We start from the raw sequence: 16,263 nt of genomic DNA, 5'->3' as shown, positions 1-16,263 counted from the left end.
AAACATGCATTGTTTCATCTCTTCAGGGAAAGAAATTCAATTATATTTTACAGTTACGTAAATTTTATCGGCCGAAAGTGTACCCTAGGACATTCTTCCAGCCTGCATGAAGAAAGGCAGGAATTTGTACGTAGCTATGACTAATACTCTATTCGAAGAGTCGTGAAATGAATACAGCATTTCCTTTATGAGCATTTAAGCCTACAACAACATGGATGGCCTGGGCAAATTAATTACCCGATCCAGACTGATTGGCTTAAATGAGAACAACCACAGAACTACACAGCAACCCAATATAATTATAAACGCTGCGTTATTTCCGTTTTGCCTCCTTCATAACAATTTTAAAAGATAACATTTCATTTGGCATATTATTTCAATAATAATAGTAAAAGTACATACACACATAAGCATCACCTCTAACTTGACCCCTGAGACATGCTGCTGGTGAACTGTATTACTGTATCAAATCGGGTGATTACATGTTTCTGCTTTGAGAGAGGGAGAGGATTCACTGTCAAAGACCAATTATTGTTAATCCCAGACAGACAATTTGTGTATCGCTACGGAAGACGTCACTGACAGTAAAACTATAGGCCTACAACTTGCAAAGAATTGTTCTGAGTATCTCTCTGTGAATACTCGAAAGATTCGATTCTTACAGCCATGTTAACTCAAAATTAGAGAGTAAACCAATCGGAAGACAATATGTTGACTGTGCGTTGAATAAAACTCCCCGCCTCTTTCATGTTACAGCTACACTTGATACTAGCGGAATGATATCGTGCGGCAGCACGCCACTGTCATGCCTCTAATTTGATTGGTCGATGGAAAACTGGTTCCACATCAGCCGAGAGCACAATGACGGAGAATGTGTCGAACTGAACAGACTGAAGGCAGTCTTGGCCAATTACAACGTGACTGTACACGGCTCCCCAGTGATTCAGGCTCTCAACCAATTAGAAGAACAGAAGGAAACACGTTTTTTAGGGGTGTGCCCAATCAAAATTCATCTGAGACGTACGTCTCGGATTGTTGAGGTCTCGAGGACTCACCAAGGCAAACCACAGGGGTGGAATGTGAGCGTGTAAAAAGACGGAGACTTGTACAAATGTGTGTAACAGAATTAGTATAGGCTGCCACTCGCCCGTTATAGAAATTTCATGTGAATGTTCCAGTGATAACATTGGCTTGACGTGTCACGTACTTGTGGACTTTCATGCACACTATGGCAAAGTTATTGTGATATTATCAAGATTCTCATGAAATATTTTATTGTGCATTTTTGTCAGTCCATATAAACTACGCACTGGTATATTGGCAGGTGGGAAGTGTGTAGAATTGTTTCGTATCTTTCATGTCTAGTAAACTACGTGTCTTTCATGTCTAGTTTAAATACGTCTTCATTTTTATATTGGTACAACTGAATAGACATCCTGTATTCAGAAAAGGACTATAACAACGTATTACGTTGATCACCGTATGGGTATATTTCCGCTGCAGAATATGTTATATTAACCTCCGAGAGAAAGCCTGTTAAACTTCACATCGGTGCTGCTCCTGCCAAGTCAAAGTCTAACAGCCAATGGCGCAATGTTGGAGGCAAAAAAATCAGCGAACACAGATAAAGATATTGTGAAAGATTCCTCGATGGGCTCTCCCATTCATTACATCGGTAACTGCCAAGTGATTTAATATGGATCAAACCATATTCAGCCTCACACAAAATATTCAAGCTTTTCTTAGCAATGCCTTCTTTTCATGTTTTCAAATGATGTGTTTCACTCTCCAGTCTACTAGAACGCTAATGACGCAGGGATAGGACTACACACTTAAGCAAGAAAAAGTTTCCATTTATTGTCTTGTCTTCTTGGCCCTTACATGACTTTAGAAGATATTGGCAGTCAAACTGTCTGAAAATAGGAGAACACATCAGTTTCAGATGCAAACCTGGATTGTATCTGTGTCATGGTTGTCAGCAGTTAATCCCCAGAAGCACAAGAATCTACCACAGAGAGCACTGTGCAGGAACACTGGTCTTTTTCTTGTATGAATATGTTCATTTGGGATGACATTATGTATGGTCATTTCCAAGGGGTTGCATTGCATTTTAGCATTCCCAAAATTAATGTAAACTAAACTTTAAACATAAATGGTTTATTGGCACTGCACAGTGTTAACACTTCCTTGTAGTTACACATTATACATGAAATCACATTGTTGCTGAGAGTGCTAAAATGGAGGCTGATTCCATTCATGACATGCATAAATTTATGATGTTGTTTAAAATACTGTTACTGGCTTCCATAGTACATATGAAGCATTTTGGAATACCATGTGGGTATAGAGGCTACTGAAATCAAAGGTAAGCATGAAAAAAGTGAAAATGTTCAACAGAACAAAAGAGGTTCTGTTGAACCTGAGGTACTGAGGTACCATTATGTGATGTGTGTGTGTGGTTCTGAAGACCAGTGACACAACTGACAGATAAGATAATCAGCGGCTGAGGGTTACCGCTCTGCCTCATTTCTTAGGGTTACTATGAAAAGCAATTCAAGCACTTGAAAAGCTCTACACCTTGGCAAGGAAATGTGAACAGGCTGCACTCAACTGGACCAAAATGTCAGGACTGCTCCAGTTTGAAGGGGGGAAAAGTGACCAGAAACAGTGCCAAATCAAACTGGAGGTGGTTCATTGGCGAGTGTCTGGCGTCAGTGCTAACAAAATGACTTTGAGAGGCACACATTGAGTCAGTCAGGTCAGATCACCCCATAACCATTGCATCACCTGTGAGATCTCTCCACACTTGGCAGATTCACAGATGAACACACAATGACATAATGTGTCAGCAGAATACAGACATTTTCATGTTGCATTTTTATTCTGGAAAGTGTGCAGTTGTGTCCTCTACAAAGAAGTGAATGAACTAATGAGAGAAAAAAACATGAATAAAAGTCATATATAATACAATGAAGACACTTGAAAGTGATGATAAAGTTGTAACTTTATTTAAATCCTGGACCTCTATTTAAAATGATGTCTTGAGGGGGCTTTTCACCACAAAACTCATAACACATTACAGCAGGCAGTAAGTACACCACATCCTCAAAATCACAAAAGTTCTGAAAAATAGATATCAAAAAAGAAACCAATTTCATAAGCTTAAAAAGAAAAGTACAGAGGACAGCCATGTTTGCATTAGAAGTTTCACACAGATAATTCAGTGCTTCGGAGACAAAATGTGGTGTGACCAGGACATATAACATATTGATAGTAACGACATATTACTTTTGGCAACAGCATGGTTCCAATGGATGTAGAAAGAAGCAAAACATTTATTTAAACATGGGTTGTGCTGATTCTCAAGAAATACCATCTTCAGTGGCAATGCATCTGCAACAAATTTGTACAGTGTCGAGACAATCAAGCGAATACATTTAGGGACCAATTCAATCAGGCCCAGAGTTTAGCCATAGCTACAGCTAATACAGAATAAAATCTCCATTATGAGTTTAAGATATTAGTTCTGAAATAAATTCTGGCTAATTCACACGTGATCACAATGTCTAACATCTTTGCCTTGAATGAATAGGCTCCTAAATGGGCCCTACAATACAGTATTTGTGTGAAATACAAAGTAAATGCAAGTAGTCTAGCATTAAGTTCCCACTTGTTTTATGTCTTTATTCAAGCTCCTAACTCATGATGATGAAATTGCTTTGCAATCTCAGGTTTAATAATGATGTAACTGCCAAAAAGCAAAAACTTGAAGGAGTCACCCACTGCTCTGCAGGCCTTGAGCTTCATTTGGTTTAACTAAATCAGTGCAAAATAATGCTATAAAGCATGCCCTACAATGCAAAAGAAAAAAAGAAATGACAATATTTTTTACACTCTCATTCAATGAACCTACCACTCTCTCTACAGTTAGTACAAGTGTGTCCAAAATGTTAATGGAAGAATTCATCTTAAAATAGAACACTTCAATATATCAACCGTTTACATTTTTATCTGAGGACAAATTCTATGCTACAGGGAGTATCTTGAATCTTCTTATAGTGATTTTCCTGTTCATGAAATAAGGTGTGCAAAATACATTTTTTCATTGGCAACAAAGACAATATACTCAAAGGTATGAAGGGAATGTACTACATTAAGGCTATGCCTGGTGCTTGACTGAACCGTGACAAAGCAGAGGTTAGAGACTACAGAAGTTCCCTTTTTCCCCCAGTCAATTTGAGTCAATTGAGCCTAAAGAGAGGGTATAGTCTTTTTTCTGATCATAGATCAGCTACCACACTACATAATATGACAGTCATAACTGCAGCACTTGAACAGAAATGACATTTTCACAAGGTTTGACATGATTCATATACTAGGAGGATGACCAAAGACATGCTAATCGATGCCACAAAATCAGATCTCAAATAAAGCGCAATACCTTTTTATGGAGTTGTGGTACATATAGTGTAAGTCAAAAGTCGACACGATAGTAGTATGTTCACTTTGATACAGTACAATATCCCTTTTTAGTGCAGCTCTAAAAACACTGACAACAAAGCCACCTCATAATTCAGACAGGTGTTATCACCTTAACGTTCGTTAAATACAGCTGATAAACACAATTTACAATCTTTTACACACGTAGTTGACAATTAAGTTATTCTATGCAACCTAATACTACTTCAAGATTCTTAAAAAATGATTTAAAATCAAAGCTATTCATGATAGGAATTTCAAGAAAATAAGAAATTACTCCAGTGGGCCAGAAGACAGTAAGGGCTTTCAAGAAGGAAAGATTCCTTCACCATGATAAAATAATCAACAAATACAGGAACAAAAGGAATGCAGAGGAATTCAAATATTCTAAACCAATTCAAAAAATTAAAATACACATAGAAACATGCATGTTTAATGATAACAATAACAAAAAAGTTGGAGGACAATCATCTGAAGTACTCTCTGGGCAATACAACAGGCAGACTCCATTCCCTTTGCTTGAGTCATAGAACATTTTGCACAGGTTTTGTCTCTAGCAGCTATCCATCAATCCATCAAAATGAACTGAGGAGCATTCCTAGCAAGCATCAAGATGATACCTTTTTTTACAGCTGGGTACATAAAATATTTAAGCTCTTAATAAACATAAATAGCAAAGAAAACACACAAGAAAAAAGATGACATCTGCTGACATCAAGTGTCAAGACACCTCCATATAGAAAGGGGTGTGCTGTTCACATCTGCTTGAGTATCTTATTTGTGAAGCAGCAGGCCAGACCAAAAAAGGGGGACCAACTGGGAAGTAGGTATCCTATACTACATATCTGCCTACTTGACACGCTATACTATCACAGACAATTTACAGTTATGGTTTTTTTAAAACTTCAGAGTGTTTCAGTAGCAAACCTCATCAGGTCAGGGTTCCTATAGGGATGCACTTTGAAAAAAACTATGAATCCCTGGAGAAATGTTTGACTGGCTGTACTAATAACACCTGAAGGCCAACCAAACCCTTTCCCTGTGTTATGTTTTTCCAAAGGACATCCCATGGGAACACAGAATGATAGCTGCCAAAACAACACAAAGATGATGCATGCTTTCCACTTACAAAACTACAGAATATAAAAACAAGAATCTTCACCAGAAACGATCTTATGCACACGTTGCACCTATGAAAGGGCCACAGCAGCCTCACGTTGGAAGGCAATGTTCTATTCTGGCATGGTTTGAACCCTGCCAAGCCAACCATAGTAGGGTTACCGCACTGAGATGAGTCATGAGAAAAAAGCATCTTCACATCGGTTTGTTTAATAATTCTGTTTCTCCCTGAGATTCACATGCCTTCCAACGCTGATCCCTCTCTATCCCTACTTGACACACATACACACACGTGCGCAGGCACAAACACACACATCACTGGTCCACAGTATAGAAAATAAGGTCCTTAAAGTCTTTTGGAGATACCTATTGCTATGATGGAATGGTAATTTGATCTGGACAGCTGGGTAATCTTCAGCATTGTACAAGATACATAATGTAGCACTGGGCGACAATCTAGGACTAACAAAAATCCAGTGCCCTCTAGTGGAGCTTATGAATCAAGCGTACTGGGGCCTTATTACTGACAAGAGAGACAGAATCTCCAACTCTCATTTCAGATGGTCAAGTGGTTCCATAAACGAGCTTGCAAGGGAAAATATTGTTGGTGTGATGCATGAAAACATTGTTGATAAAAATTTTGGAATGCCCTTACTCTGTACTCGAGGCAGCTTTCCCTTTTACACAGAACTCCTGCCAAAGCACAAGGTCCTTCAGGAAACCAAACCCACTGCATCAGCTGATTTAATTTTTAGTCCATATCCTAAGAGATACAGAATCAAAAGGGAAGGTGAAGATGAGAATGGCAAAAAGGTATATTTTAAAACATAAAATATTTATAAATTGTACATGTAACCATTCCGTTAAAAAAAGTTCTAAACAATACAGCCCTTCAGAACTGCATGATGTTTCTCACCAATGGGCTGATATTACAGTAAAAATACAAAACAAAACAAACAAGGTGTTTGGGGCAGCATAAATCACCAAATGCACCCAGACCTAAGCAAGAGGACAAGCGAACTAACAACCAAACCTGTATGCACTGTCCCATCACATTAGTATTTTGAGCCTCTTCCAATGTTGCAAGAAAATAAAGGCCAAGAGTGAAACATGTCCACAGGAGCTTGCTGGCCCCTCGCAATGTGGCAACTAGACTGACAAACTTTATGACGAATCTTGAGGGAATCATTCAGTCTGGGCCAAAATAACCAGGAGCAGGTTTGGCTTTCTGGTAGGGCCCTGGTGTGACTTAACTCCAGACTGCTTCCCTATGCCCCAATAGCAGGACTAAGCCTCTACACCACAATTATTATTAAGTCTTTGTAAGTGCCAATCATACCGGGACTTCTGATAATTTGCTTCTGCATTTCATAATACCAACTGCTCTATATAGCATTTTTTCCTCTACCAGAAACATGCATTTGCTGTGCTTCACTACACTACAATAATATTGTGATATCCCAGACGAGATGACTATAAACCGTGTCCAGAGGGTTTCAGAAAACTGAAGTTTCTTGTCCCCAACCCCCAACCCTTCCCCTACCCACCCCTAATCCCCCCCACCACCACAATACAGCTGTCAAGGCTGGTCACGACCAGTTTACTGGTCGCTGGAGCGCTCCAGACTGTCGATAACCCTGCTCAGTCGGATGTTGAGCAGCCGGATCTGGGTGTCCAGGTGGTCAATCTTTTCCTCCAGGGAGGTGCCCCCACCCTTGCGCCAGTACGTGCCCACCGGCCCTGTCATAAAATAGACAGCCATGATGAAGCAGAGGGGCAGCACTGCACGCTCCGGGTCCCCCTCGAATTTCTGCAGGATGTAGAGGCAGGAGAGGGCAAAGAGGGCCACCCGCACCAGCCAGAAGAAGCGGCCAAAGATGGCATGCAGCAGATAGAAGAAGCCACCGAGGAGAACGGAGAGGAACCAGTAGGCGAGCAGAACAGCAGCCACCAGGAGCAGGGCCCGGGCTGGGGAATTGGAGACAGATGCCGGGCTGAAGTAGTGGCTCAGGTTGGAGGCTAAGTGGAAGAGAACAAAATTAGTGAGTGGGCAAACAGATTTTTCCCTCTTTCAATATTTCCATTAATGCAAACTGTATGCAACTTTCCTATGTAATATTCATATAAACATTTGTGACATAAGACAAGACAGTAAACTTGCTTTTTTAAGGTTTAATTTGTGAAAAAACACTTACCATATGCAGACAGTTTCAAATAAATCATCCACTAAACAGAACTATGCAAATAAACACAAAAAAATTACTCACAGTCAATTCCCAAAACATCCAGCAGGTCTGACCATATCTTCCATACAGTATCCAGGAACAAGTCCACACCATGAACAAAGCGCTCTGTGGTCTTTGAGAAAAACTGAAAAGAAAGGACATAATATTGGCTGCTTGGTTGTACAAGTCTCTGTACTTTCACAATCATAGCCAGTTTCTGATGACAAATTTCAAGTGAGGAAAAAATTTAAATGAGCATTAGGCTATACAGCATACAACTGCGGGGTTTTGTTTCAGGAAACGTTAAGCCGTATGTACAGCATTTTAAGTTATGCTGTATGGGTGTGTACGCAAAATGCAAATAACACTTCAGTTTTGGGTGCATTTAGCGTGTCATGTCATTAGACCTGTGAAAGATGTTTGTATTACATTACTGCCAGTTTCGACAAGGGCGATTATTAGAACGGGAAAACACACAAACCAGTGGGCTGCTATAATAAAACATTTAAGTTTTAGACTGTTTGCCTTATGTAGCCAACGATCAAATTTTCGGAGCGGTTTCAGAATGCAACTGTTTAGCGCCTTTTCAACACTGTGAGCGCCTTTTTCATGAAGGTTATAAGGTTAGACAGCAAACACTAAGCTGAGAGGAAAGGACGGATGTGCGGGGAGTGCAACCTACAGTAACACACTGATGTGATCTAGTAACAGCTATAATACAACCTATTGCATTGCTTAACAATAAATACTTATTTTTTCCTTACATGCGTTTCGATATTTTGGAAGATGAATTCTCAAAATGGCAACCTACACAGCAGCAAGCTGTCAACGCTTCTTGAAATAGCTCGCTCAATTGTTTCCCCGACATTTTTTACTTTTGGTAACTTGAAATGAATATCCTGAAATGAGATGCATACCGACCTTATATAAAGCTCTGATGTTGTCCTCTCCAAAAATATTGCTCAACATCTGATAGAAACCATTCGCCGCCCTTCTGAAACTATTCTGGTTGCTAGAATCTTTCCGGCTCCTGGCCGCATTAGCGCAAAGCAAATATGTAGAAAGCACAAACAGCACAACAAGCAATTTAATACCCTTCATGATTTACAGTATCAATGGTATCGCTGTATTCAAACTGTATTCTAATTCAAACGAATGCAGTAAGATATCTAAAATAATTAGCCCCACGCTACAAAATACACAGCCGTGACCCCGGAAGAACCTGCTCCCCTTCGAACGGTAACGTCTGTACTCGCTTCCGCCTCGCGACACAATTGGCCACCTGGTGTCGAAAGTGGGAAATGCATTTCCAAAAAAAGTGATTTTGAAACACGCAGGAGGATGTATAGTGGAGCATGTTACTAATATATTACTAACATATACCATATACCACTATATCACGTTTCCAACGTGAGGGAAACTCCTGAAAATATTAAAATATTTGTTTTTAAGCTCCCAGCTGTACCTCACAGGTAGAGTACCATAGTCTTTGAGTACCATATGACTTTGACATGATTTTGATCGAAACGGAAAAGGCGTTATATTAGAAACGCCGTGCTTCCTCTTTTCAGCAACTGACTTTGTTTCAGCATTCTATATTCAGCATAACGTTACACAGAAAGAGACTAATCGTAGAATTTATCATTATTCCATGGCTACTTAAGGTTAGTGGATATCCTTTATGTTTTTCTCATACACATGACTAAATAATGACATTACAGAAAGATGCAGATCAACTGCACTTTCAAACATTTCCAACACGAATGAATAAAAAACAACTTTATATTTTGTAGTTTTTTTATCTTTCCTTTTTCTGCTCTGTAAAATTTAATTATACTCATTACTGCCAAGTTATTAAAAATGTTTCAGGTGAACAATATGATGCAATAAGTTAACATCAGCCTCATTTACTAGACCTAAAGTTAAACTCTGGGAAGAAGAGCAGGGAATTGAGTTAATGACCCCTTGTAAATCCCATTTACAAAAAAGCAGTTGGAGAGGTAGCCAGAAGCAAATGAAGGCAACAAGGAGACTGGTGTAAATGCTTCTGATGTTATTCAAGAATAGACAAATCACACTGAGCAGTCATCAGCCAGCACCTACAAACTGCACAACACCCAGAATTCCTTGTCTCGGGTTGATAATAACACCTTGATGTACACACAAATGCACATGCATCCAAACATGTCTTGCATCACTGTTCAGATTCCTGGTTTCAATCACGAGTTGCACTATCACCTTGACTGAGACTATCACTATCACTCACTCCTGTGAGACGAGCACATCAGAGCATATCTGAGGTGGTGTGATGAAGCAGTCACCACAGGTCAAGATATAAACTGATTTACAAGTACTTCCGTAATGCCAAAAGGTGAGACAAATAATACCATCTTGTTTTTTTGTTTGTTTGTTTTAAATGGAGGTGAGATAAATAGGCCATGTGCTATACCATGTATTGAAGAAGTGCAAGCAGAAGTGAAAACCTGAATATGGCGTTTTGGGATGTAATAAGTCATGGTATTCACCGCTCATCAGTCCTCATGTACAAAGGTTTATGTTGATCTGCCTGTTGAATGTGATCTTGTCTATAGGGATCAGGCAGTCACCACATTATGGTGATCTGGTTTATGATTACGTTAGAACAATGACTTCATTAATTTAACACTAGGATAAAACAAATGGTCTTGAATACCAAATTTTGAGTTTTTAGGTTCTTTATCCCCCCTTGGCATTCTGTAGACGATAGAAGCAATATCTCTCAGATAACCACAAAACCTACCTGTACTGTGCAAGACACACTGGAAAATACTGATTTTATGCCATGACATTGATTTCATAACAGGCTTACCCTATTAACATAATGCCTGATTGTGTGTGTTATCAATGGAAATAAAATGGTTGGTAATCGAAGCTCCATGGAAATATGTGAACTCTTTTTGACTTGGTGGAAAGTGCTGCCAAGTATGCTGCTAAGCAATCTTTTATTACAGCTCAATTTAGAATTTATAATACTCTGGGGTAGGATGGGTGGTTATGTCCAATTAACAGAAGTGAATTTTATCATTACACCACATATATATTTCATGGAACCGAACCAGCAAACGGGTATAGCGTCAGTGCACCAGCACGGAACCGAACCAGCAAACTTGAGGTTATGAGCCCTGCTCCTTATCACTATGCTACACTACATTATTATTATTTAAATCATCACACATTGGCGCCTGTATGTGAGCACATACTTCCTTTTTTGGGTAGCACTTAAGTTGGGCAGTAAAACAGTAAGGGTCACATAACAACTGCACATCATTAAGCCATGAGTTTTATTAGGTGAAACGTCTGTATTTTCGATTGTAGTTTGTAACATGACATGGGGAGATTAAGTGGGAAGACACGGTACACTGGATGAATTACTATAATCAAGTTTGTCTACTTCAAATACACTAAATCTTGTTTTTTTTCTGGAAATAAATGTACCTCAAAAATAAAAGCACGTTAACATTTTAATGCATTTATTACATGTGAAAAAGAAGATACATGCAGCTCTTGGCAGAGCATCAGATTTCCTGCAAAAGTTTAGAGCAGGTTGTGGAATCCATATGCAGCTGTTATATCACTTGAAAAGTTGAGATTAAAAATCTGCATTGCCGCTGTTCGTGATGCTGCTAGTGAGGAGGTACATGCTGTGCTGGTGCCTGCTATAAGCTTCTTCCAGGCGCTCATTTGACCTCTCCAGTTTAGCAGCCAGAATCTCACGGAGTCTTTGTTCTTCGTCGTAGAGGTCCCGGTAGTACTGCATCTCAATCGTAGCACAGTCCCTTTGGCAGAGACTGTCCCGCTCCCTGCTCCTCGCCCGGCCGAGTTCACCTTCCAGCTCTTGGATGCGTTGCTCCAGGTGGCTCCTCATGCTTGCCTCTTTGGCAACTCTGGCATGCTCTCGAGACTCATGGGAGGCAGCCTGGCTGTACAGGAAGTAGCTAACCTCCTCCAGATTTCTTTGGAGCTCCTTGTGGTGCCGTTCCTCAGCCTCTTTGCAGTCCTTGTTGGTCTGGAGCTGCTCCAGCCTGCAGGTCTCCATCTGTTCCCTCAGGTTCTTCACCTCCTCTTTTAGCTGATTCTTGTTCTTCTTCGCTCGCTTGTAGCGCTTGCTCAGGGTCTTGAGGGAAGAGAGTTGCTCCTCTAGGTCCCTGTTCTTAGCCTCTACCTTACTTTTCTCGAGTGCCTCAGTCTGCCGTTGGAGAGAGAGCTCATCGATGTCAGATTGCATCTTGTTGATATTAGCCTCAATTTCCAAACGTCTGTGAGACTCCCTGCTTTCCTGCTCCCTCAGCCTCTTCTTCGCAGATTTCACCTGCTTCCTCAACTTGAGCATTTCTGTCTGCAGCTCAGTGTTTCTTTGTATCTCCTTGCCAAACCTCACATCTGCTTCCTCCTTCAACTTCGCTATCATCATGGATTTATTTTTCTCAGCTTCCATTTCACTACGAAGCTCCTGTTTCTCACGCTCCAGCTCAGACAGACTCTCAGCCATTTTGGATGTGAACGTCAGCTTAGCCTTAAGTTTTGTGACCTGGTTGTTGTACCGGGAGATGGTCTGGGCCAGGACCTCCTCGCTAAGCTGGAGGTCCTTCCTCACGTCCTCCAGCCTCTCTGTCAGGGCCTCGCTAGCCTCGGACTGTCGTTCATCCTCCTGTTTTTTACTGGCGCGCTCTCGCTCCAGCTCCAACTTCAGCACTGCAATCTCATCTTGCAGTGTGAGAGTCTGCTCCAGGAGCTCCCTCTCCCTGTTGCTCGCTTCTTTTAGTTGGAGTGTAGTCTCATTGATTTGGCTGAGATTCCTCCTATTCTCCTCCTCAAGCTCCTTCTGCAGGCGAGCATTATTGTTCCGCTCTTCCGTCAACAGGTGCTGTGCCATGTCACGATCCTCCTCCAGCTGCTTCTTGTTGCTGACAAGCTCCGTTATCTCCAGCTCCATGTTCTGCATAGCCATTTCCACCCTCTGCCTCTTCTCCATCTCTGTGCGGTACTGATCTTCTGTCTTCTTCAGCCACCTGTAGATCCTGTCAAAGCGTGTGGCAGCAGCCATATGCTTCTGCTGCTCCTGCTTCAGAGCAATCCTGAGACTGGTGATGGTGGATTCCTGCTCCGTCTGCACATATTCTGACACAGATGGACTCTCACAAGTTTCCTCCAGGATCGTCTCGAGCTCAGACCGCTTGTCCTCATAGTGAGACATCTCATCTGACAGCCAACCATAAGACTCCTGCCCCTGAACAGTCTGTTCACAATCAAGCAGTATGTCCATTGATGGAGCATCCAGTTGCTCAAAAAGTCCAGGGTCATTTGCCTCTTCTGTGGTTGCCTCTGAGGACAGAGTGAGATCTGCTGGCAGACCAATCAGAGAAGAGCCTGCAGTCTGCGCCACACACATGTTATCGTTATCTTGAGATCCATCTAAGTTTTCCTTCACATCTTCTTCCATCTTTGGCTCCTCCTCAGACTCCATGTTGCCTCCGATCTCTTCGGTCTCCCTGTCTGGGTTGGCAGGCCTTTCCTCTAATGAGAAGAGAGAGTCGGTATCAGAGGAAATCACTATCAGCTCTTCTTCTTCTGCGAAGGAAACTGCCTCAAGCCCTGAGGTGCTACTCATACTGCTGTCACTGCCACCGTCAAGGTCTGATACAAGTCCACTGCTGCTGCTGTCATCTAAAGAATGTTGCTCCATTGTGTTTCTCTTTTTTAATTTATGCAAAATAATTGTTTGGTTACTAATCACTGACAGCACCAAGGAGTGAATCTATATTTATGCTTTTCATACTGATGACATCACAGATTCACTTATGACATCACAAGACCGTGAATGTATCACTGCAATGGCGCTGATTGGTTGACTCAAATGGCAAGTATAACATGGAAAAAAAACGGAACAGCACGGTATTTCATGTATTGAAATATTTAATCACACCCAGAAACAGGATTTCAGTATTTTCATAACTCAGGCGTTACTAACCTTCTCATAGTTTTCACCGCCGCATTTGCAATACTTTCTAAGTTAAATCACTGTTTCCTCAAAGCTAACGTTAGGTAGAATTTTTTTCCGATTTGGGAGTCAGAATTGTGTTATGCTGCTTATGTTGCAGCTTACAGTGTGTGAATCTGCATTTAAAAGTAAATAACCATATTGCATTTCTGGAACAGTTTTATGTGAAAAAGCAGTGGGTTTAGAACGAATGTTGCTTTGATGCGTCACCTGTAAATAGCCGTTCTAATCTAGTGGTCTAATCGCACTGGTTTGACCGCACACTGTATTGATCACTCTAGATTGATCACACTCCTTACATCGTACGCGCGAACGGGCTAAACAGTCTGGGATCGTATGCCATCTGCCAAGGTGCTTAACGAGTTTATCAAGGCATGCTCTATACCTATAAGGCACAAAGTATCTTTTTTGGGTTTTCGTACAGCAATAAGCACAACGACTCATTACACACATTTACGTTTGTATGACTTCACCTCATTTACCCAAAAGAATTAGGATGTAATTGCATACAGCCACACAGTAAATGCCTAAACTGAAAACATTTGCACTCCTCCACTTGTGTCTTAACTCTCCCGTACTTCATATCATCACAAATGGTCCGATAGCCCTAGTAATGCTTCTAACGCCATTTTTATGTAGCCACATCTGTTCGTGGTAGATAACTGCAAGGTGGCCATTTTGCTGGCAAAAAGCATATTTCTAAAATTCATTTCAAATTCAGTTCACATGATTTCCAAGGTGATATCTGCATCACTTTGCATGTCACGTAAAGTAGCAAGGTTAAAAGATAAAACCCCAATCTAGATTTGCTGTTCCCAGCGACATGAAACCCAACATCTCCCCGTCAAAGGAGTGGCTACAGCTAATCAGGCTCAGGTGCTAGCTTGCTAAGCACGTTTATTGTCAGCCAGTTAGGCCACTGACTAGCTAGCTTTCAACCTAATAGATCGCATTACCAATGTTACCTCATTATTGCGTTAGCCTCCTAGCTGGAGATATAGTGTACTAGCTTGCTGGTCAGCTAACTGTAATTGAAGCTATTATCTTACAGTTAATTGAATAGCGCTAACTCCAATAGCAAGAAACACTGACTTTCAGCCAGTGGAGTACACTAGCCAGAATTCGAAGTGATTAATTTGTTTCAGCCAGTTGGTTCGCTATTACACTATCGTGTAAACATTCCTATCCAGTTAGCCTGCTATCGCGTTAGGATGTTAGCTTGCTTTTACAGTGTTTTCAAACAGTTAATGTTAGCTTGCTAGCCAGCAAGACATCAAAACAGTACGCCAGTTGACTATACATTGCTAACACGCTATCTAAACAGTTTCAGCCAGCTAGCTCACTGGCTGGTTGCTAGCAAATGTATTATCCAAATAATTCCACTCTCACCTAATTAAATCACTAGGTACGTAGGTATCAATCATGTCAGCAGACTGGCTGACTAATAGATTTGTAACTCCGCAGTGTGCCGATAAATCAATTCTGTTTTCATAAAGTTAGCTGGCTACACACTCGTCCCCAGCTAAAGCCCAAGCTAGCGCAATAATTTTAGTAAGTTATTGGGAAAGCTAACTGTTTGGCTAACTAGTTAACTCCATAGTACTTAAATAAATAAATGAAATACAAATAAAAACTTCATCTTAAAAACTGGATGTTTGTCTGGTTTAAGTGGACTAAATCTTTTTTTTTTTTTTTTTTTTTTTTTTCCTGAAAGAAAAAAAAAATGGAGGTGAGATAAATAGGCCATGTGCCATACCATGTTTGCAGAAGTGCAAGCAGGTAAAGAAGACCCCTGACTATGAGGTTGTGGGATGTAATAAGTTGTGGTATTCATCTCTCATCAGTCCTCATGTACAAAGGTTTGTGTTGATCTGCCTGTTAATTGTGAGCTTGTCAATAAGGATCAGGCAGTCACCACTTTATGGTGATCTGGTTTATGATTACGTTAGAACAATGACTTCATTAATTTAACACTAGGATAAAACAAATGGTCTTGAATACCAAATTTTGAGTTTTTAGGTTCTTTATCCCCCCTTGGCATTCTGTAGACGATAGAAGCAATATCCCTCAGATAACCACAAAACCCACCTGTACTGTGCAAGACACACTGGAAAATACTGATTTTATGCCATGACATTGATTTCACAACAGGCTTACCCTATTAACATAATGCCTGATTGTGTGTTATCAATGGAAATAAAATGGTTGGTAATAAAAGCTCCATGGAAATATGTGAACTTTTTTTGACTTGGTGGAAAGTTATATTCTGCTAAACAACCTTTTATTACAGCTTAATTTAGAATTTATAATACTCTGGGGTAGGATGGGTGGTTATGTCCAATTAACAGAAGTGAATTTCATCATTACACCACATATATATTTCATGGAACCGAACCAGCAAAC

At 40.6% G+C, this 16,263-nt stretch overlaps 1 protein-coding gene across 1 annotated transcript; it reads right to left on the bottom strand.

Annotated features, from left to right (window-relative positions):
* Positions 1-7,145: 7,145 nt before the first annotated feature.
* Positions 7,146-9,045, bottom strand: LOC118776642 (bri3 binding protein). Its single transcript, XM_036527116.1, has 3 exons — positions 8,745-9,045; positions 7,866-7,968; positions 7,146-7,617 (listed from the first exon to the last, which is right to left on the bottom strand). Exons 1-3 carry the CDS (start codon positions 8,922-8,924, stop codon positions 7,199-7,201), a joined length of 702 nt encoding a protein of 233 aa, XP_036383009.1. The 5' UTR covers positions 8,925-9,045; the 3' UTR covers positions 7,146-7,198.
* Positions 9,046-16,263: the final 7,218 nt, after the last annotated feature.

This window comes from Megalops cyprinoides, chromosome 4 (assembly GCF_013368585.1).
Source record: "Megalops cyprinoides isolate fMegCyp1 chromosome 4, fMegCyp1.pri, whole genome shotgun sequence".
NCBI classification, from domain to species: Eukaryota; Metazoa; Chordata; class Actinopteri; order Elopiformes; family Megalopidae; genus Megalops; species Megalops cyprinoides.
This window is presented reverse-complemented; position numbering and strand designations above follow the sequence as displayed.

What these genes read in the sequence shown, in the direction of transcription:
- LOC118776642 (XM_036527116.1), bottom strand. Translation starts at nt 8,924, where the DNA reads ATGAAGGGTATTAAATTGCTTGTTGTGCTGTTTGTGCTTTCTACATAT. An exon ending in ACATCAGAGCTTTATATAAG is followed by an intron (nt 7,969 to 8,744) that starts GTCGGTATGCAT and finishes CTTTCTTTTCAG; the next exon opens with TTTTTCTCAAAGACCACAGA. An exon ending in GGATGTTTTGGGAATTGACT is followed by an intron (nt 7,618 to 7,865) that starts GTGAGTAATTTT and finishes TCTTCCACTTAG; the next exon opens with CCTCCAACCTGAGCCACTAC.